The sequence below is a fragment of the Aphelocoma coerulescens genome, assembly GCF_041296385.1.
Source record: "Aphelocoma coerulescens isolate FSJ_1873_10779 chromosome Z unlocalized genomic scaffold, UR_Acoe_1.0 ChrZ, whole genome shotgun sequence".
Taxonomy (NCBI): Eukaryota; Metazoa; Chordata; class Aves; order Passeriformes; family Corvidae; genus Aphelocoma; species Aphelocoma coerulescens.
The window spans coordinates 15,158,688-15,180,493 of record NW_027184085.1 but is presented as its reverse complement, the minus strand read 5'-3'; the positions used below and the strand labels follow the sequence as shown (position 1 = coordinate 15,180,493).

General features: G+C 43.2%; 1 protein-coding gene across 3 annotated transcripts; it reads left to right on the top strand.

Annotated features, from left to right (window-relative positions):
• Positions 1-51: 51 nt before the first annotated feature.
• On the top strand, positions 52-19,075 carry TMEM267 (transmembrane protein 267). 3 transcript variants are annotated; one of them, XM_069001796.1, is made up of 5 exons: positions 52-177; positions 2,193-2,378; positions 2,764-2,807; positions 3,898-4,285; positions 18,697-19,075. In XM_069001796.1, exons 4-5 carry the CDS (start codon positions 3,962-3,964, stop codon positions 19,030-19,032), a joined length of 660 nt encoding a protein of 219 aa, XP_068857897.1. In that variant the 5' UTR covers positions 52-177; positions 2,193-2,378; positions 2,764-2,807; positions 3,898-3,961; the 3' UTR covers positions 19,033-19,075. The 3 variants fall into 3 exon arrangements, with proteins under 3 accessions (XP_068857897.1, XP_068857899.1, XP_068857898.1); XM_069001797.1 differs by lacking the exon at positions 52-177 and adding an exon at positions 260-1,712; XM_069001798.1 differs by lacking the exon at positions 2,764-2,807.
• The last annotated feature ends 2,731 nt before the right edge of the window (positions 19,076-21,806 follow it).

The following is a 21,806-nucleotide window of genomic DNA, read 5'->3' as shown; positions in this document are numbered from 1 at the left end:
GGGAGGAGACGAGGCGGGTCCGGGTCCCAGCCTGCTCCGCGGCCACGCATGCTTCCTAACCGGCTCCCTGTCGCTTTTCCTGGCCGGCTGCCTGAGGTGCTTCCCAGCCTGCTCCGGCCGGGATCGGGGCGGCTGAAGCCCATGGGGTGAAGGGCGGATGGCGGCGGCCGCACTCAGGTGGGCTCCGGGCCGGGCGGGGCGCGGGCGGCGGCGGCGGCTCCGGGCCCCTCACCCGCCGAGGCCCCGCGCTTCCCCTCACGCTCCTGCCGATCTCGGGTTTCCAGGTTAATTTTCTGCTCGGTGTCATTTAGTTTGTTCTTCAGCGCCTTGGTAAAATCCTAGCGCTTCCTTCTGGGCTTTTGTCCTCTCCAACCCCAAAAGCATTATAAATATCTGGACCAAAAATATTTGCATGATCACCACAATAGTGCATTATAATTATCTGGCCCAAAAATATTTGCATTATCACTCCAATAATGTGTTATAAGTATCTGACCCAAAAATGCTGGCACTGTCAGTTCTTCACCGATAGTCTTAGGCTGGGATCTCCTTTTACATGAGATCTTACGCTAGAGGTTTGAGCTGGTGTCTTAATTCTGCTTCATGCAGTTTTTAATAGAAATAAACATCCAATATCAAATAATGAGGGGTTTAGGAGATTATAGTGTTGTAAGGGATTACAGTCTTTTAACTTCTTGTGTAGAATGCATAATTCTGTTATTTGGCAAGGTGGTGGTCAGTTGTAGGTTGGACCTGATGATCTCAGATGTCTAGTCCAACCTAATTGATTCTGTGATTCTGTAATTTTATACATTAAATTCCTATACATATTTGCATACCTGAAAACATTGGGCAAAACTGCGGCAAAAATTGTGCAGGGCAATATTTCTGTGTGGTAATTTTAGCCACTGGATTTTTGTTTTCCTCATACAGCATGGCCTCTTAGTGTCAGCTGTTTTCCCAAGAGTATATTTACAGTTTTGATCTAAATATCTTCTTGTGTCAGTAATTTAAAGTGTTAACTGTGCATTCGTTAAAATTATCATGGTGATATCCTTAAATTAAATTAAGCATATCCACAAAATTGCATTTTGAGACTATAGACAGAGATTGTGCTTAGTTCTTTATCTCATGTACAAATGACATGGGAAACCACAACTCTATGCAGGATTACTCTATCAGCTGTTGTGTTTTGTGTAAAACCAACCTAGAACTTCCCTTCAGGATGTTAACTGGACCAACCACACAGCAGTTTTTAAGCATTCTTGTGTGAATTTTTCCCCACTTTCCTATTCGAACAAGAATGTAAGATCCACAACTGCTTTCTGAGATTTATAGGCTGGAAAATTTAGGCTTTATTGTGATATTTTGTAAACAGTCTGAAAAGCATCATTTTTCACAGGAAAAAGTTTCTAGTTTTACATTAAAATTTGTAATTTCAGAGATTATTTTGGTTGAACACAGTTGTCCTTTTTCTGGTCAGACTTCACTCTTGATCTGCAGAGTATTTCTAGGTACCTGTTGTACCTGGGAATGTGCTTTGATTTTTGCACAGGTGGCACTCACTTTTGTCTAAAAGGGAGGCTGAAACAGGCTGTTTAAAAACAACAGTTGGACATGGCTCTTGACTGCAGTCAACCTGAAGCCAGTTCTGCATCCTGTTCTTCATTCTGACTCAAAGAACACATGTTAATACTACCCACAGCAAAAGTGTAAGCCTAATACAGAACTGACACAGACTTCTGTTGCTATATTAATTTCTAGATCTCTCTTTATCTATTCCAAGGTCACTGAGTGATGGGGTGGAATTAATAAAGAAATACCTGAATGGGACTCATAAATGTTTCATTAGGTGGGAATCTTCCAGGCACAAGAAGAAACCTGTGAAAATGGGTTGCTCTATCTGTTGAAGTGCAATTACTCATTGGTACTGTTCTTGAACTTTGTATTTTATTATCTTTTAGTTATTATCATGTTCCATTTTTATTTCTGCTCTTGTTTTATGGTCTTTTTTTCTGCTTTCTTTTACAGAGCTTCAAAGTGCTAGCTGAAATTGCCTTTAGCTCAATTATATTTTTTTATAAATTAGTTAAATATCCGTTTATTCTTTCTGGATTGTTTTACTGTTGTTCATATTTCATGTATGCTGTTTTGCATAGTATCAGTGCTTACTGGTGCCTGGTTTTATTTAGGATGGAACAAATGGTGTTTGGTACTTCCTGCACTGGACTGGGCAGACTGGATTCAGAAAGCACAGAGGCTCAACACTGAGGCATAGACCACATTTCCTACTAGAGTAAGACACCTGCAGTGGGAAAAAAAGTGTTCTTCTAGTCCCAGGGGAAGTTTGATTCTGAATACTGGTGTGCTTTTTAAAGGTATGTTGCTACATCGCCTCTTCACAGGTTGGATTCTTACACAGCTATTATGGTAATTTTAAATGAAATCCAATCTGACGTGATGGCTATATAGAAGAAACATTTGTGACGAGATTGCCATTTTTTCCTTAAAATGGAATTCATTCATCAATGTCCCGTGTACTGGAAGGTCACCCGCCAGAAAACAGCACTTCCGTTGTTTCAGGAAATACTTTGTGTCTACACATTCATTCCAAAGAGGCACAGTCACGGTTAACAGACTCTAAACTTGACCCACTTTTTTCATCTTTGTGCAAAGGCCATGTATTATTCATGCTTTCTTCTCTTTTACTTTTTTAAATGTTTTCCAAATAAATGATTCAGTGGGCTTTTTTTTGTCCTACAGAGATGCCAGTAGTTCTGTCTTGTGGATAATTCTACAATAAGCAGGTGTGTAAATAATGTGGAAGAAACACTTATAACTTGTGAGACTTGTAATCAATAATAAGTTTAAAATCATAAATTGTTATGTGTCAGCTTAGGAAGTCTAATACACTCAAAAAAGTCCCTATGGATTAAGGATTTACCTAATAAAGAAGGGTTGTCAAGATTTAATGTATTGCACAAAAATGGCAAACTCATGGGAAGAATCCATTTTTAGGCAGGATATAGGCTTTAAAACTGTGGTCTGTCCCTACAGCTCCCCAAAAAGACTAGCATAACAGCTGGGACAGTTAGAACTTCTCTTGCAAAAAGAGGAGTTATGAGGGTAATGTGGCAGACAATAGAAAAGTCCTAAAAGTAACAGCAGACTTTTCTACTGGAGCACATGCTAAGGAAAAGCTTAAGTAGCTTTACTCTGTAAGGAGGTGGTTTTGGTTACTTTGGTTGACTAAATGATAGTTGCCTTTGTGTTTATTATAAATAGGGAAGATGTTTTAGTAGGTTCGGTTTTCTTAAGGCTTATTCTATGTTCCAGTCTCCAAACTAAACAAGGTGTTGCTCAGGAGAGGGTGCCAGGGGAATAATTCATATGTTGGCAAAGAATGTAAATTAAAATAGTGGTTTGGATTATAGATTAAAAACTCAGTTTTAACAGTTATTGTATAAAGAGGTCTGGGATTTTCAGCATCAGTCCTAAGAATCCTCCAAATTGAATCTTCTTTTATTATTACAGTGTAAAGTATTCATTGGATTAAGTAATGTCTTTAAGATCAGAAGGAATCTTGAAGCATATTCAGTTTACCATTGTAGATATGTTTCAAGTTATTTTGTAATATTTAACATTTCAGTAAGTGGAATTAGAGCTCTCCATGTTACTTGTGCTGATTCTAATTAAACAGGGCAGGTGTTTTAATTCAGAGCTGTAGTGTTCAAATCAATAAATCAGCTTAATTGACATAAAAACTTCCCTGGGAGTGTTAAATGCAAACACTGAATTTGGGTTCTTAATGCCCAGTGGTAGCTGTGATAGCAAATGCTTTGTGCAAATGAATTTTCTTTGTTTAATAATTTTCTTTCTGATCTGTGACATTTACAGAACAACTGACGATACCAAGGACAATGCACAGTGTGTGTCCTGATGACATTCTGTGTGCTGTGACATGGTTTTTGTCATGGCATCTGAGACTGAAAAGGCCCACGCTCTTCTCCAGACTTTCAGTACAGCCTCAGTTATTTCCAGTCTAGGTTTGGGGATATTCTGCTTTGTAGCAGACAGACTTCTGCAGTTTTCCTTCATTCAGCAAAATGACTGGCTCCGAGCCTTATCTGATAATGCGGTGCATGGTATACTGGGAATGTGGTCCTGGGCCATAGTGATTGGACTCAGGAAGAAAAGTGACTTCAGTGAGGTCACCCTGGCTGGCTTCCTTGCCTCTGTCATTGATGTGGACCACTTCTTTCTTGCTGGATCCCTGTCGTTAAAGGTAAGTCAGTAGATCGGTGATTTGTTAAATTTCTTTATCACTGTTTACTTCATTTTTCTTCTACCATGTCCTAGACAAAAAAAGTTCCATTGATAATTTAATTAAATACATTTAATAGCTATACAGGAATTATGTTTATATGCAGTTGTTATGATTTTAAAAGCCATAAAAATATTCTACATCTACTGTTAAGTTTCTGCTACTTAGAAGGGAAAAAAGGAGTTTTGCACATATACATGCTATTCTAAGTGTATCACATAGTTGCTTTGTTATCCAGCTTAAAAGAGTTAAGTGCTGCCTTGCACACTTCTGTGGATGAAGTGGATTATTCCATTTCTCTTTACAGTAAGGGTTAGAAATACCTGAAATGTGGGGTAGAAATATCTGAAACGTAGATGATAAAGCTTCCATTTCATTTCATCAGTGTTTCTGAGTAATACATTGGTTTTAGCCAGCCCTAAATATATCTCCCACGAACAAGCTATATGTGACCTGTCACCTTTAAAAAGTTAGTTCGTTGAAAAAAAAATTTAAACAAGTGAAAAAATAGTAGGAAAGCAAGCATCAGCTTATTAATAAAAGTAAAAAGGTGAATTGGCTCCTGTTAAGGAGTGAATGGATCATCATCCATTTGCAGAACTGCGTGTTAGGAGACAGTTTCTCACATTACCAGATTATGGCACTCTTTTTCAGTAGTTTTCCTCCTCTAGTTTGCTCGTAATACTATTACACTGTTGATAGGGCAATAGCTCAAAGAGGAAGGATGGAAGGGACAGAGGGAGGGAGGAGGGAAGGGAAGGGAAGGGAAGGGAAGGGAAGGGAAGGGAAGGGAAGGGAAGGGAAGGGAAGGGAAGGGAAGGGAAGGGAAGGGAAGGGAAGGGAAGGGAAGGGAAGGGAAGGGAAGGGAAGGGAAGGGAAGGGAAGGGAAGGGAAGGGAAGGGAAGGGAAGGGAAGGGAAGGGAAGGGAAGGGAAGGGAAGGGAAGGGCAGGTGCGGGAAGGGAAGGGAAGGGCAGGTGCGGGAAGGGAAGGGAAGGGCAGGTGCGGGAAGGGAAGGGCAGGTGCGGGAAGGGAAGGGAAGGGCAGGTGCGGGAAGGGAAGGGCAGGTGCGGGAAGGGAAGGGAAGGGCAGGTGCGGGAAGGGAAGGGAAGGGAAGGGAAGGGAAGGGAAGGGAAGGGAAGGGAAGGGAAGGGAAGGGAAGGGAAGGGAAGGGAAGGGAAGGGAAGGGAAGGGAAGGGAAGGGAAGGGAAGGGAAGGGAAGGGAAGGGAAGGGAAGGGAAGGGAAGGGAAGGGAAGGGAAGGGAAGGGAAGGGAAGGGAAGGGAAGGGAAGGGAAGGGAAGGGAATCCTGTTCTTTATATTCATGTAAGGAAGAAAAATGGTGTACCAATTTTTTAAAAATATTTAGGTGACGGCTAAGTGCAATAAGCAAATATTGCTTATAGTTGAGATGTAAAAATCAGATTTCCAATGGAAAAATATTTTTTGTTTACAGTATCACTATTTATTATAGAGAAAAGATGCCTTTTATTTGTGCATTTGGTCAGTTTTCCCCTCTTGGCTGAGGAGAAAGGGAAGAATCGGGTCCCTCGACCTGCTGGCCACATTCCTGATGCAGCCCAGGATACCACTGTCCATCTTTGGCACATGGACAGTCAGACACCAGCATGTTCTGGTGCCTGGCATCATTATTTCCTAGGTAGTCTGTAGTTCTCCCCTTTTCTGTACTTCCTCCATGGAGAAATACTTACTGTACAATTATAAAGATATATAAAGAAAAGGAAAGTTAGCTTGGTTGATTAATGGGTCCTATAATATTATTGCTGAATAACAATACGGAATAGAATATAAATCTCTAATTATTCTCATGTATTTTTCCTTATTTTAAAATCAATGAATGTAAGTAAATTATTAGCTAGCAATTAGAAAGTATTAACATTTTATTGCTGCTTTTTCATGCATTTGAGATGATTACCAGTATTTTTCTTAATTATGACCACTAGATGTCAGACTTCACCGATGCCTGTTTGAAAAGTTGAATATTAAATTATTTCCATGGAATTGGGAGGTGACCTGCCTCTTGGCAGTGAGGCAAGGTTAGATATACTTACACCTTTCATGATGGGGAATGTTTGTGTAGCCTAGCCTATCCCTACAATGTGAAACCAAGTAAATTTTCATAATTTTGTCACTTAATTTGTAACTGTTGTTTCAGTTCCCAAGCAGGTAGCATTTCATTTTCTAATCCAGCCTGAAGTATTGTTGTTGACAGTTAGATCTAGTTTTCTTATTCTTTAAGGTTTTTTTGCAAAAGACAGCTTATATCTGTGCTCACCCCAAAATTGTTTTTGAAATCAGAAGCACAAAACACAGCAGGTGGAATCATAGCCCTTTTAGTAGCCAAATGTACTTAGCTGAGGTAAGGAGAAGACAGGATGCCCAAAGGCTTTTTCAAAGTGAATTGCCTACCAACTCCTTTCCCTTCCATATATTAACTGGGCTAATAAAGGAAATAATCCAGTGTAGGTCTCTTTATTCTTAGAGTGAAAATGTTATTACAACTTGCAAACTTGTATTCTTTACAAAAACTCTCTTCTCAACTAAATAACTTTCAAAAAAACCAAATCTTAGGAGAATAAATTTATGTTTTCTAAACCTCATACTGTTTTTCTCCTCCCCTCTGTACTCAGTACAGCGTACTCTGTACTCAGTACTCTAAAGGGTACTGTCCAAAACCGTGAGTAGTATTTTAGGTGAGACTTCATTTGAGCCAAATACCATAGATTAATTCCTTTCAGTGGCACAAAAATACAGTTCTTCTGTCCTTTTAAAAATAAAAAGTAGTGTATTACAGGTTCTACATCTTCTTGAAGTGCCATCAGAGTCCCTTTGGTTTGTGATGTAACGTAATCCCCATAAACTTCTCTTCTGTGTGCTATCTGGCCAGCTAGATCTAATGGTAATGTGTGATTTTTCTTTCCTTGGCTTAATATGATGTGCCTCTCAGTTTCATGGCATAATTTCAGGCTGTCAGCTATGTAATTTATTACTTTGTGGGATACTTCTTTACTATGTATTTGGTAGTTACAGTCCCTTTCTTCATCTTTAAATTGCATGATTGAGCTTACCTGCTTTAAGAGACCACTATGTTTGCTGCTTTTGCAACACATTACTAAGTAACTAATAAATTAGTATGTCTAATTAAGTAACCACACCACTATTACTAATTTGTACCAATAGTATTTTTCACATTACTGTACACAATTACCTATAAAGCTCGTTATCATCACTTTTAAATCTGATGATGGATTATTTTTTATGGAGTAACCTTTTTATGCAGCACAAAGCAGCACTACGTTCTACCTCCAATTGCTACCTTCACACTACTCCAGTCACCTCCTTCTGTTTCTGCTGACGCAGCTCAGTGCTTGGATTGTTTGGCCACTGGGCTGTTTTTCATGGTCACGATTATTTTTCTGCAGTATTCAGGGTAAATAGTCACCTGTGGTATTTATATATTTGCTCTGACAAATACTTCTGTACCGAGTGCCATGTGATCTGACCTTTTGCCCACATTATTTTTGCAACCAGTATGAAGTCTACAATGACTTCATACTTGGAATTTGTAGTTCTTTGTGTTCCATGTAGTTTTTACTGTGCACATAAATGTAGAAAAATCTGTCTCACTGACAGATCTAAAGGTGGTAGTTCCTACAGTCTGTCATCAGTCAGGAGTGCAGATATGACATGCTGGGCTGATCCACCAGGATTGTAGCCCAGACACTCGTGTTGCAGAACAGACATGCAGAAATTGCTGTCTTGCTACTAAAGACTCGCCAAATTCTAGAAGTGTAGTAAATGCAGTCAGTGGCAAACATACATAACACTGCTGGGAAATGTGCTGTCCATAACTGACCTGGGCTGCACAGGAGCATTTCTAGAACTGGAGAATAAACTTTGCACAAGCACAATTAATATAGAATTGAATATGTTACTATACTGTTAATGTTGCTACTATAATATATGTTACATTGCATATGTTAGTATAAACTAAAGACTTCAGGCTTGTGAGGCACCGCAGAATATGAGTGAGGGAGCATCTGTTGTTACCTAACATCCATGGTGTCACCATGAGCGTTAAAGCAGATAATTTGCGTGGGTTCTCCTGCATGCAATTATTGTCTCCAGCTGCTCATTGTAGTGAGAGAGGCTGGAGGAGCAGCAACTTCAAGATGATCTTGCACCTGATTGAACACGTTGGCAAATGGAAAAGGTAATTTGCAAATAAATTCTGTTTGCAGCTTTTTCCAGGAGGTTTAAAGCAAAAAAGCTTGTACCTTTTTTTTTTTTTTTTTTTTAGGATCTGGTGATCTCTCAAGGCAAACAAATTTGCCTGTTAGGAAAAAGAGAGTATAGCACCTTGTATTACCAAACAGAACTGTCTGTCTCTAGGGCTTGGCAACTCAAGGATGTAAATGTTCTTTTAGTCATAGAATGTAAAACATGTTCTTCCCTCAGACCTTGGGCAACAGCATATCAGAAATTTGATGGCTGTATTGCAATTACAGAGTAGGACTTTCTGTTGCTAAAATTGAGCACGCAGGTTTGCTATATGAACAACCCGGCCATCTAAAATTTGTATGAAAAGAATTTAAGCATCACCTTGGCACCAATACTGATAAACTGTGTACATAAGTAACATTAAAATTTTCCTTACTCACAGTGTTGCTGTTGGCACCTAACCTTAATAGGCCAGAGGGAAAAGGCTAATTTAGACTTTGCTACTGGCTTTTTTCAAAATGCAGAAATAGAGACCAGTCAATAGATTATCTACTGAAACATATCGCTGTCCAGATTTTTTCAAAATTAGGTTAGTATGTACTTTTGAGGCTCTTGTTGACAGTAACAAAAATCTGACTAGGGCAGGTGATAAACAATTTCACCATCACAAGATTTTTCTACTTTAATCTGTGAACAATTATGGCAGCTGGTTGGGGGTCAGTAGCTCTGACCGAGGAAGCTGTGACCGGTCTGGAGAGATGGTCCCAAAAGAGATCGTCTTCCCGAGGCCCGTTGTCTTCTCTCAGCTGCTGGCAGGAGGGCCTGTGCAGAAGCTGTCAGCTCTTTAGTGATTGTCAGCTCGTGATTCCAGCTCAGCTCTGCAGGGCAGCCTCCAGGCCAAACCAGAGAGAGACGAGAGGCTCGTGTGGCTGTTCCGCACGAGGCAGCTTTATTAGTCCGGCGAAGGGGAGGCGGGGATGAGCAGCTCTCTGCCCTCGCAGGGACAGGGGGCTGGCTTTATAGGGATACAGGGGGTGGGTGTCAGAGGGTAAGGGCCAGTGGGTTACAAAGGATCTGCATAGAGTCCCCCAGAGGATTCTGGGTTTGTCTTCTTCTCGCCATAACTAAAGTGTAGCTCCCTTTCCAGGGGAGTTCTGCTGGGAGGTTTAGGCACTCTCCTTATCTCAGCAGACGTCCCTCCAGGGTGGGGGTGGGCATACCCCACAACTCCCCCTTCTGTATTTATTACAAAGGCATTTCTGGCAGCCTTTCTTCAGCAATGTAGGAGGCAAGAGAACATAAGTAACATAATAATAATTACAATGAATATCCACAGAGCTCCCTTAATCAAAGATGCAGTCCATCCCATTATTCCCCATCGTCCGAAAACGTCATTGACCCAGTCTAGGCTCTTATCTACTTTTAGGTCTTTTACTCGTTCTTTGTTGAAGAACATCGAGGCAGCGGTGAGGACAGCATCAATGAAGATAAATTTCATCTCTGGACAGGGATGGGGCTTCTGAGAGGGAATATAAGCGAGATTTGTTAGCTTTGTGGTCAGAAGGGAGGTTTTAGAGTTTAAGGAGGTTTGACAAGGGAAGGGGATATTTTGGGGTAAAAAGGGGTGGTAACATATAAACTATGGATCAGTTTTTCAGGCTGTGTCTGGCCTATGGCTTGACTTTTGCCATAGCTTCTTGTTCAGCTTTCTGTTTCGTCTGCTGCCGTGTGGTGGGACGATCTTTTCTCTGGTTGGTGGGCATCTGGCGACGTCTTCGTCTCCATGAAGAGCTGGTCTGGTTTTGGGGAGGTCTTGTATTTGACTCAGGAGAGTTCTTGTTGGTGTTTGTGGGAGCAGTGTTCATAGGGCCTAGGTATGGTTTTATACTTTTTCCTGGGAACCACTTTGGGCCAGATGGTAGCTGGACACAGGCATAGCCTCTCCCCCAGGTAATCAATTGGAAAGGCCCAGAGACCTGGTGTGATTCTGGGTCCTTCACCAGCACTGGTGGTTTCTCTGTCTGCTTAGCTTGGGTTGAATTTGAGAAGTGGCGGAGTACTGGGGGGTCAGGCTCTGATGATGTATCATTTAGGAAGTTAATGACATAGAGAGCCTTACAGAGTCTTTCAACAGGAGACAAGATTTCTGTTTCTCTCCTTTGCTGGTTGAGGACTCTTTTGAGGGTTTGGTGGGTCCTTTCTATGATGGATTGTCCTGTGGGATTGCCAGGTATCCCTGTCTTGTGTTTTATCCCCCATTGGTTGAAGAAATCTTCTAACTTACAAGAGGTGTAGGCAGGCCCGTTACCTGTTTTGATTTCTTCAGGGACTCCCAGGGTGGCGAAGGCAAGGAGAAAATGCTTGATGACGTGGATGGCGTTTTCTCCTGCATGGGCTGACGCAAACACTGCCCCAGAAAATGTGTCAACTGACATGTGCACATAGTTGGATCTCCTGAAGGATGAGAAGTGGGTTACATCAGTTTGCCACAATTGGCAGCTGTTCAGACCGTGGGGGTTGACTCCGGTACCCATAGAGGGTATTTGGTAGTTCTGGCAGTTCGGGCACGTTGCAATGATCGCTTTTGCTTGATCTTTTGAAAGGTTGAACATTCTGATGAGGGCAGGAATGTTTTGGTGAAAAAATGCATGTGACAACTTCACCTGGGCAAAGATGTCAGGGATATTTGCAGTCTCTTCTGGCATGGCCAGTGCATCTGCTCTCCTGTTCCCTTTGGCAGTGGGACCTGGGAAGTCAGTGTGTGACTGCACATGCATAACGTAGTAAGTTTGTTTTCTGTGGGGGATTAAATGGATTAATGTAGAAACCAATTGCTATAATTTTTGGTTGGAGACCTCCTTTAGAAAAGTGTGTTCAGCCCTTATAGCTATGCCAGTGACATAAGCCGAATCTGTGACCAAATTAAAAGGTTTGTCTTCAAATTTCTCAAAGGCTCTGACAACGGCTGCTAACTCGGCAATCTGTGGTGATCCCTCTACTATTTCGATATCAGATTCCCATTTTTGGGTATTGGGTTGCCTCCATGTCATGACAGAGCGATGGGATGAGCCACACCCATCAGTAAAGATGGTCAGAGCTTTGAGAGGTTTTCTGCTTTGGATTAATTTTGGATTCAATTTAAAGGCTGCATCATGGTAGAAAAGTCTGCCTTTTGGCATGTGGATGGAAATTGGCCTGTGTAGTTATCTGGGGTGAACTGGAGGCTCTCATTGGTCTGGAGCAACTGCTTCAGATCTCCAGTGCTCAGTGGCAAGTATATGCATGTGAACTCACACCCTGCGAGAGAGCGGAGACGAGTTCTGGCCTTTTTTATTAAATGTGCCATTACTTCTTGGAAGGTGGTTAATGTCTTTGTAGGTTGATGGCTTGTGAAGACCCATTCAAGTATCAGCAAAGGGTCTCTGAGTTTAGGGTCCCATTGGAAGATCAGTCCGTGTAAACGGGGAGCCTTACCCAAAACTGCAAACGGGAGAGGCAGGCTGGGTTCAATGCGATGGGCTTGGTGTGAAGACAGGGCTTCCTGGACTTTGGTGATGGTGTCTCAGGCTTCAGATGTGAGGGCACGTGGAGAGTCCAAGTCTTTGCTGCCGCGGAGGAGGTTGAAGAGGGAGTGAGGTTGTCTGTTGTGACTCCTAGTGAGGGGCATATCCAATTTATGGATCCGCACAGGCTGTGTAAGTCCCTTAGGATTTTGGGATCCTTTTTGATGGCGAGTTGCTGGCGTACGATGGTTCTCTCACGGATCTGGAGGCCGAGGTAAGTCCATGGGCTGGAGTGCTGCACTTTGTCCTCACGAATCTTGAACCCTGCTTCTTCTATGGCTTCAATTGTCTTTATAAGAGTTCTGTCCAAATAAGTTTTTTCTGATGCACAGATTAGTATGGCATCCATATAGTGGTAGGTGATTGCTTCTGGGAATAGGCTCCTGATGGGGGACAGAATGTGGGCGACGTACCACTGGCAGATGGTCGGGCTGTTCTTCATGCCTTGTGGGAGGACGAGCCAATGGTATCTTCTGAGTGGGGCTTCATCGTTAAGAGAGGGGATGGGGAAGGCGAACCGTGGTGCATCCTGGGGATGGAGCGGGATGTTAAAGAAACAGTCTTTAATGTCTATGATGGCCAGCAGCCAGTCTCGGGGCAGCATCGATGGTGATGGCAGGCCGGGTTGGAGGGGGCCCATGTCTTCAATGACCCCATTGATCTTTCATAGGTCCTGGAGTAGTCTCCATTTGTCTTTGCTGGGCTTTTTCAGTACAAAGATAGGGGAATTCCAAGGGCTTGTGGTTTCGGTGATATGACCTTTGGCGAGTTGCTCTTCCACCAGGGCTTCCAACGTGCGGAGTTTTTCTTCTTCAGGGGGCCACTACCTTGTCCACTTTGGGTTGTCAGTCTTCCAGGTGAGTGGGGGAGTAGATGGCAGTGCGCGTTTCTCAGTGGCCCCGGTCAGAAATCCTGGCTGGGAATGGTGAGGGTGGCACCCCATTGAGATAGAAGGTCTCTGCCCCATAGGGTGATGGGGGCCCTTACCACGAATGGTTGGGTGGTCGCTATCTTGCCCTCAGGTCCTTTGATGATGACATTCCGTTTGCTTCTCATGGATACTGCTCCAGTCCCGGAGATCATACCTGCCACTGGCTCCAGTTCCCAATTCCCTGGCCACTCAGAGCGGGCAATGATGGTCATGTCTGCTCCGGTGTCCAGCATCCCTCAGCGGTAGACCCTCTCTCCTTTCCAGAACAAGCTGCACTCGATGGTCGGTTTGTTTGAGCCCACAGTCTCTATCCACACTGCTGTAGGATTGAGAGGAAGCTGTTCTGGGCGGTTCTGTGGAAGTAAAAAAACTTGAGCAATCGGTGTTCCCTGTGGGGAAAGAAAGGTGTGTCCGTGCAGCAAAGCTGGACAAGAATCTCTTGTCCAGGGTGCACTGTTTCTATCTCACGTAATACAAAGAGTTGTTCTGGACCATGGATGGTATCGCTTAGGATAAGAATGTCCCACGGGCCGTTCTGCGGCCCATACTTTCCTGTGGGAATACAATAAAAACGCTTGTCAACAAAGTTAAGTGGCAGTGATGTTACCAGTTGGCGTCTGGTTCCGATCGGTAGCGCTCCGTGTGTTGGATCCTTCTCATGTGTTCTGGTATCGCCTGGGATGATGGTGCCGGGTGAGGTCCAGTTGTCTGCTCTCAGTGGTCCGATGTGGAGTTTGCAGCCAGAGTGGGGTAGTATGGCCTTTGATTTATTGTCTGAGCATGGGGCCTTGACACCGTGCTGCAATTGAAGTTTTCTGGACACTGCTGGTGCTGTTGCTGTCTCTGGTGCCTTTGGTAGGCGGCACGACGGTCCTGGGTGGGTGACCTTTGTGGGCAGTCCTTTATAAAGTGTCCAAGTTCGCCACAATAGAAACAGCGGGCATTCTCCTTAGAGACTGCTGCGGCAAATGCACCAGAAACTCCCTCTGTGATGCCCTTTACAACTGCTTGGGTCATTGTGTTCTCTGTGGATGTGTGTCTGGTACAGGTCTCTATCATTTGTTCTATTGTGGGTTCTGTGTCCATGGGTAGGGCCCTCAAGATATTCTTACATTGTTCATTAGCATTTGCCAGGCAAGTTTACTCAACAATTCTTCTTGTGCATCCGGGCTCTCTATCTGTTTCTCTAAGCTAGGTTTTAAACTATCAACAAACTGAATGAAACTTTCATTTGCTGACTGTTTGATGTTAGAGAAATATTGTGTAGGAACAGAATCATCAGGGGTAAGAAACAGCAATGTCTTAGCTGCAATAGCTATGTCTTGTAATGCTACTTCAGGTAAGGTTGTAGCTTGATCTGAGGGTTTTTGGAGGTCACCTTCTCCAGCCAGTTGTTCTATTGTCCAATCTGTCTGATTTGCATCTTTAGCATAAGTGTCAGACAGTGTTTTTAAATGTCTCTTCCAATGCCTTTCCCATAACACATATTCAGCAGGGGAAAGGATGTAATTAATAATGTTTTTAATATCATGTGGTACTAATGTATAGGCAGAGAAAGTGGCTTCCAGTAAGTTTCTAAAGAAATGTTACCCTCTCCCATGTTCTTTTGCTGTCTTGCAAAGCTCTTTGACTTCTTTGTATGGGATAGGTTCCCATGTTTTTGTAGTTGATGGACCACCCCTCCTCCCTTTCCCTATAATGAGTGGGAAGGCTGAGATTTTTTTGGCTAGCTCCCAGTCTCCCTCGCGGTTAGCCTCCCTGCATGTCTGTGCCCAGCGGTCCTCAGATTCAGAATCAGAGCTGTTGCTACTGTCATCTGAAATGAGGAGCTAGCTGTGGCAGGGTGGGGCTGGGATACAGGGGCCGTAGCGCGGCATTTTTGAAATGCTGGCTTTGCTTTAGGCAGGGCAGGGGTAGCGTGGGGTCGGGGATGGTTTGAGGGGTGGGAAGAGGGTCTGTTGTGGCAGTATGGGGGTGGAGAGGCTGTACAGCAGCAGGTCGTTTGGGGGGAGGTCGGGTTGCAGGTGGTGCCGGTTTCTCAATTCCGTGTGGAGTCGGCACGGGCTGTAGGAGGGTGGGGGGGGCGGTGGGTTTTAGGGCAGGAGCGGAGGAAGTGGGGATTGCGCAAGAACCCGGGGGGGTGTAGGAAGGGAGAGATTAGTAGCAGGGATTGTGTATAATGCAGCTGGGTGGGGGGAGAGAGGGGGTCTGCTGGCGTTTGCCAGGGTAGCAGAGCCGTGGGGGAGGGGGGAGGGAGACTCCACTCTATGGGCGGCAGCCTGGGGCAGTGCCGCGGATGGCTGCGTCCCACCAGCGGCGAGAGGGGCAGATGCTGGCGGGGGGCGTGACACTTGTTCCGTGCCCTCAGTGCGTGCGTGGGACTGTGCGGGACCGGCCCCATGCCGTACCATGGCTGCTCCGTGGGTGCGGGGAGCGGCAGTGGCAGCAGGGTGACTTGCTGAGACGGGGCCGTGGCGGAGGTGCTGGCGGGGGCGAGGCTGTGGGGAGCAGGGACGCGGCCCGGAGCTGGGACGCCGCGGGGGGGGGAGGTCAGAGGCACCGCGAGCCGGTGCGGGGCGGGGGTAGTGTCGAGTGCAGAGGGCTGCGAAATACCAGGGGCACGGGGAGATGGGGCTGGGGGAGGCTCAGAGACATCCGTCCCGGGGAAGGAGGATGGGTTTGGGGCTCTCGTGCACGCTGCCTGGGGGGTGACAGCGGGACCGAGGGGGCTAGCAGGGGGATTTGGGTATGGGAGAACTGCTGGAAATAGGGGATGTGGGGTGGCCGGCGCCCCTGCCTGGCCAGGGCTCCGCGCTCTGACTGGCCGGTGACAGAGGCGGAGGGGGAGTGGGAGAGGGGAAGGGCAGAGAACGGGTTTGGCTGAGGGGCTTTTGCTACGCGGCACATACTAACCATTAAATGAAATAAAGGAATGAATCTGGAAACAGAGAGGTTTCCCGTTGCTTGAAAGGAATAGTTTCTTCCCCACTTTGTCCCAGAATGGATCAGAAAGGACAGAGTCTGTGGTGGCATCAGGAAAATTTCAAGATATCCAATTAGTGAAAGATTTTTTTAAGATTTTTCTTAGAAAGAACACCTTTAGAGAATTTAAAGTCGGACTTTAAAAGAAGGGTTAGAAGAAAGGGGTATAGGTCTCTCTCAGATTGGAAAAGGCTGGGTTTAGCCTGCCTATTTCCCATTTGAGTTAAGTGCCTCCCTCAGCAGAAAAAAGAGAAAAAAAAACCAAAAAGGACTTAAAAGTATTGCACGCAAGAAAGAGAGGAGAGCCCGATCTTAAACTTACAAATCCCATCTTCTGGTGACGCTGGCTCCTGTTGAAGTCCAAAAAAAAGTCTGCTGGCGGGGGGAAGGTGGTCCGGCCAGTTCGATCCTCAGGGATTTCTGTCCTAGATGAGAGGCAAGGGTCTCGAACTGTCCCCATCCAAAAGGCCCTGCTAAAACGTAGGTCCTTTTTTCAGAGGATCAGCACACGAATGGCTGGTTCTGTCTTGGCGTGGTCAAGACGCAGCTCAGGCCAGGGGCCCGTTGGAGGTCCGGGGTCCAATGGCTGTTCGGGTGCCAGTTATGGCAGCTGGTTGGGGGTCAGTAGCTCTGACCGAGGAAGCTGTGACCGGTCCGGAGAGATGGTCCCAAAAGAGATCGTCTTCCCGAGGCCCGGTGTCTTCCCTCAGCTGCTGGCAGGAGGGCCTGTGCAGAAGCTGTCAGCTCCTTAGTGATTGTCAGCTCGTGATTCCAGCTCAGCTCTGCAGGGCACCTCCAGGCCAGACCAGAGAGAGACGAGAGGCTCGTGTGGCTGTTCCGCACGAGGCAGCTTTATTAGTCCGGCGAAGGGGAGGCGGGGATGAGCAGCTCTCTGCCCTCGCAGGGACAGGGGGCTGGCTTTATAGGGATACAGGGGGTGGGTGTCAGAGGGTAAGGGCCAGTGGGTTACAAAGGATCTGCATAGAGTTCCCCAGAGGATTCTGGGTTTGTCTTCTTCTCGCCATAACTAAAGTGTAGCTCCCTTTCCAGGGGAGTTCTGCTGTGAGGTTTAGGCACTGTCCTTATCTCAGCAGACGTCCTTCCAGGGTGGGGGTGGGCATACCCCACAAACAATCTGCTTGTGTGAAACAGAACTGAAGTTGGAGAAAATACACCTTTTGCACCAACTTAAATGAATTGGGTCCACAACATTAGACTTAAAAATTGTTGAGACAATTTGTGACCTTTTAATCGCCATTACTTGATCAGGACAGTCATGGACAAGCATGTGGTGGGAAGCTAATAGAGCAAAACTCTCTGCAGGCCTTTTAATGTTGGCTTTGGTTTAAAGCATGAGCTGTTACCTTTCAAGGTAGCCCATACCTTCCCATCTCTGTGTTAACTGGCTAAGGCTAGTTAAGTTTCCTTGCAGAGAAGATAGGGTTCCATGCAGTTATCTAAATTATGCATGAACTTGATGAAACTGTTCCAGAGTCTCATTGCCAGGCCCTCTTGCTTTTGAATCCTGCAAGGATTAACACAACAGAAGAATGGAAGGTTAGAGATGCTTTGTTTACTTCCTACAGTAGGTGCAGTGAGGGATGTGTTCAACACAGCAAACAGATAACACCATCACGTTATATCTCTGGTGCCTGGTAACAGTCTTTCCAAATGTTCACCAGTATCTGAATTGAGCCAATGAATATTATATCAGCACTTCTGTAGATCTTTTAGTATTGTGCTGTTGTTTCTTCTGTGCTTACAGACACAAGAATCTACTGATTTGTCAAATAGAAATCCAGTATACCATTACAGGTTTTTTACTGTGTTTGAATTTGTGGTGCTGGTGTAGTTGCTACTGAGTACACCCACAGAATATCTTCTCAAATACATATATTAAATTGACATTATCACTTCTTAAAATGGGTAAATCTAATCTCACTAGCTAGATATTCACCTGATTAAAATCAATATCAGGCTTTCGAGTGAGTTACTGTTAAACAGGTTGTTGAGACAAAAAGCCCAGTCACAAATGTTTCAGATGTTGGCTTATGAACTTTGTTTGCCTGTCCATGAAGAATACTGTCTCAAGGTGATCAGAATACATGTAACTTTGATTATATTTTTGTCCCGTTAAAAATTATTGTTCTGTTTTAAACACCGTGCAACTGAAACAACATTACAGGTGACAACTCTAGTAAAATATAGGTGGTATTTTTGAAGGTAAATGCCATTAAAGCACATTATTTATTTCAAATAAAACATATTAAATATTTCAAGTGTATTGCGTGGTTGTTTTCCTTTTAATTATCTTGACATTAAATACGTATAATTAGTGCAGCAGATTATACATGTCCTTGCATACCACATGACTATATGACAAATAGGATGCCTCATCCCTCTCCCTCCCTGTCTTGGTGTTGATAGTACTTAGGAGGATGCATGATTCATATCATCCAGTAGAGAGACAGGGCAGCACGCAACTCTCATGCATAAAATTGGTTTTAAATTAATTGCAATGGAAAGGAACAGTATGTTTTTCTTTCTGCTTCCACTTAGTCACCTGACAGTACACCTGTAGACACTCATGAAACTTTTTTCTTTTTTTCTCTTGTCAGAATTGTAGCCATTGGTAATAATATTTTTCTCTTCTGCAGGCTGCTCTGACTCTTCCACGGAGACCACTTCTTCATTGTTCTACTGTGATTCCCGTGGTGGCTCTGACATTAAAGTTTATCATGCAGCTTTTCAGGCTTAAGGACTCATGGTGCTTTCTTCCCTGGATGTTGTTCATATCCTGGACTTCTCATCACGTCCGTGATGGGATTCGTCATGGCCTCTGGATCTGCCCATTTGGAAAAACTCCTCCCTTGCCGTACTGGCTGTATGTGGCGATTACAGCATCTTTACCTCATCTATGTTCATTTATTATGTATTTAACGGGCACTAGAGAATTAATGTCCATAAAACATGGAATCCGCATTGATGTATAGGAATAATGACTTTAAAGGTGGTTTGTGCTAGCACTTGAAATAACCTGCCTGTCTATCACTGAAGGGTTTCCTTATGTTTCCTACACCTTCTGAATTAGGCATTTTAAGGTTTTGGAGCCAATTACAGCTCTTGTGTCAATTCCTTGTGGTCATAGAACCTATCTAATGAATGACAATAATTTTATATCTGTACATTCCCCTTGTAAAGTGTGTGGTCTTCCATGATAGTTCATGCCTAGCGAGCTGATTTATAAAGTACTTAGTTTGTCTATGTAGTAATTACATTGCATTTTGCTGTCATGGCGCCATTCATTTGATCACCATTCACTTTGGATTTGTATTCTGCCTTTAGAGAATACATTTCATCTAGATAGTATTTGTATAGCACTTTAAAAGTGAGAAGTTCTATATAAATGCTAAGTATTACTGAAAATACTTCTAAGAAAACCCTCAATTAGCCTTTTAAATTTATTTATATGTTAGGAGTCCTACTGGACTCTTGTATTCAACCGTTTTAAAAGAAATGCTGCCTGTATTTCACACTGTCTATCCACACTTCTTTGAACCTGCAATCACAGAGTTTTACTATATTCTATATTCCCCTGTAGTTGCTTGGTACTAAATTTGCAGATGATTATTAGCTTCAAAATTAGAAAGGAGTAGACAGTTTGGTTTTAGTATTATGGTGTGTTGGCCAAATTGTTTAATTTTTCAAAATACAGTAATTATGAATACTATTTAATTTGGAATTTTAGTAAATATTTAAGGATTATGTGAAGATTCAGGGAGACACAAGGAAATAAAAATTGCTCATAATACAAGTTTGCTTAAAGACATTACTACTCAGTAAAGCATTTTCCATTAAGTTCAATATCATCCTCATAACTGTAAAATAAAATGCATTATTATTATTATACATAAATAGAAATTTCCTCATAAATAAGTACCTTAAGGAAAAGTGCTATTATGCTGCAGGTTTATGAGGTAATAATTTGCACTATGGACTATTCAGTTTTCATTTACAGACATGTCTCAGAAAGAGTCCCAAACTAAAAGTTATCTGGTCTTGTCTAACTAGACAAGATTGTCTAGACTTGTGTAGTGTATGGTGTACAAGCTGAGAATGTCTATTAATATTTTTTAGATTTTTTATTCATTTCCCATTAAAGAGATGGGGCCTTAACTACTCCAGCTTGTGGTGAATAGCTGTCAAAGGGGATAATTTTTATGGAACTGCATGTATAGGGTAGCATGTGCTTAAACTAGGTTACCAAGGGGTGCAAGGGTTTATGGGATGTGTATATTTACATTATTAAATGTATATTAGGATAAAGTTTAAAAAAAGATAAATTATTAACTGGGATGCCTGTCTTAATGAGTACCAGAAACTTTCTGTGGTTGCAGAATACTTAAGGCTCTTTGCAGCTTTCTATGCTAATTACAGAAAGTGTTTCGCCTCTTTAAAATGTGACTTTACAAGAATAGTCTCTGCCCTGTCTGTTCTTCATGTTAGAAATGTGTAACAATGCAAACTTGTCTGATAGTACAGTGGGCCTGTCTAGCCTTTTTTATAAAATGAATAAAAAGTTTCTTTCTTGGAAAGAAGATTGGAAGAGCAAAACATTCCTTAGATTTCTGTCCCTTAGAGTTTTCCAGAAACAGCGTAAGAAATGTCTTGCTTTAGAGCCCTCAGATCAAAACTGTCTTTTATCTAAAGGCGTGATGGTTTACAAGGGCAGCGTTGCTCATTCATTTACTTCTAGCCTGTATTTTAAACTACAGGCTATGAAATGCCAATAATGAATATTGTGCAAGGGGTGAGCACCAAAGCCCGTTTAGAATATCTTCTGTATTCTTATTTCATGGTATAATATTTGTATAATTTTGTGCTTTATCCAGATTTCGTGCAAAGGGAAATGTATATAGGAACAAAGTGTAGAATTATACTTTCTCAGTTTTAGACTGTAGCTGAAGTGTTTCTGGTAACTGTATGTCCACCCACAGTCCTTAAGATCAATACTGTACTGTTCTAGATATGTTTAAGGATCAGTTAATGGGTACATCTTCAGTAGTTTAAAACTACATAGTTTCATTCTCTTTATTTCTAGATATTTCTGTGTGAGCTTTTACAGTAACTTTGAGATGTATTTTGAAACACTATTTTTTCTGGCCTTGTTCTTATACCAGTTCTAACACAGCAACAGGTGAACCCCACTCAGATACGTATTAAGGAAAGTAGCAAGTACTTTGTACCTCATGACTTCTTTCCCACCAGACAGACATGGCAGTCTCACACCTCAGCCTAACATTTAGGCAGCTTTAGCTGAGGCCATCAGCCACTTTTTAAGGTAAACTGACACGCTGCATGTACTGCTGTAATTTGTGGGTAGCCAGAGTAGAGTACAAAGGAGAAGTTAGGTGTCTGTTTCAGCCTGTGTGTCGTGGGCAGAGTGGGAGCTACAGAGTTTATAGAGAAGCCCTCCTGTTGAGTCACAAGGCACAGACAGGACCCTCTTGCTTTCTAAACTCCCCACAGAGGCCTCTGGGTGCAGCTGGATCCAGCCTTAGTCCTGGACTCTGTCAATGGTTTATGTTAATGGATTAAATAGGTATTGAACCTTTTCACAGCTTTGTCCCACAGGATTAAGGATGACAAACCAGAGATATTTATATAAAAATAAATTATTTATTATACTGATGAGACTGAAAGATCTTAATCAGAATTATTTACTACACAGTATAGGTAGCTCTAACTGCTAGTCTAGTTCAGTCCA

What these genes read in the sequence shown, in the direction of transcription:
- TMEM267 (XM_069001798.1), top strand. Translation starts at nt 3,962, where the DNA reads ATGGTTTTTGTCATGGCATCTGAGACTGAAAAGGCCCACGCTCTTCTC. An exon ending in CTGGATCCCTGTCGTTAAAG is followed by an intron (nt 4,286 to 18,696) that starts GTAAGTCAGTAG and finishes TCTCTTCTGCAG; the next exon opens with GCTGCTCTGACTCTTCCACG.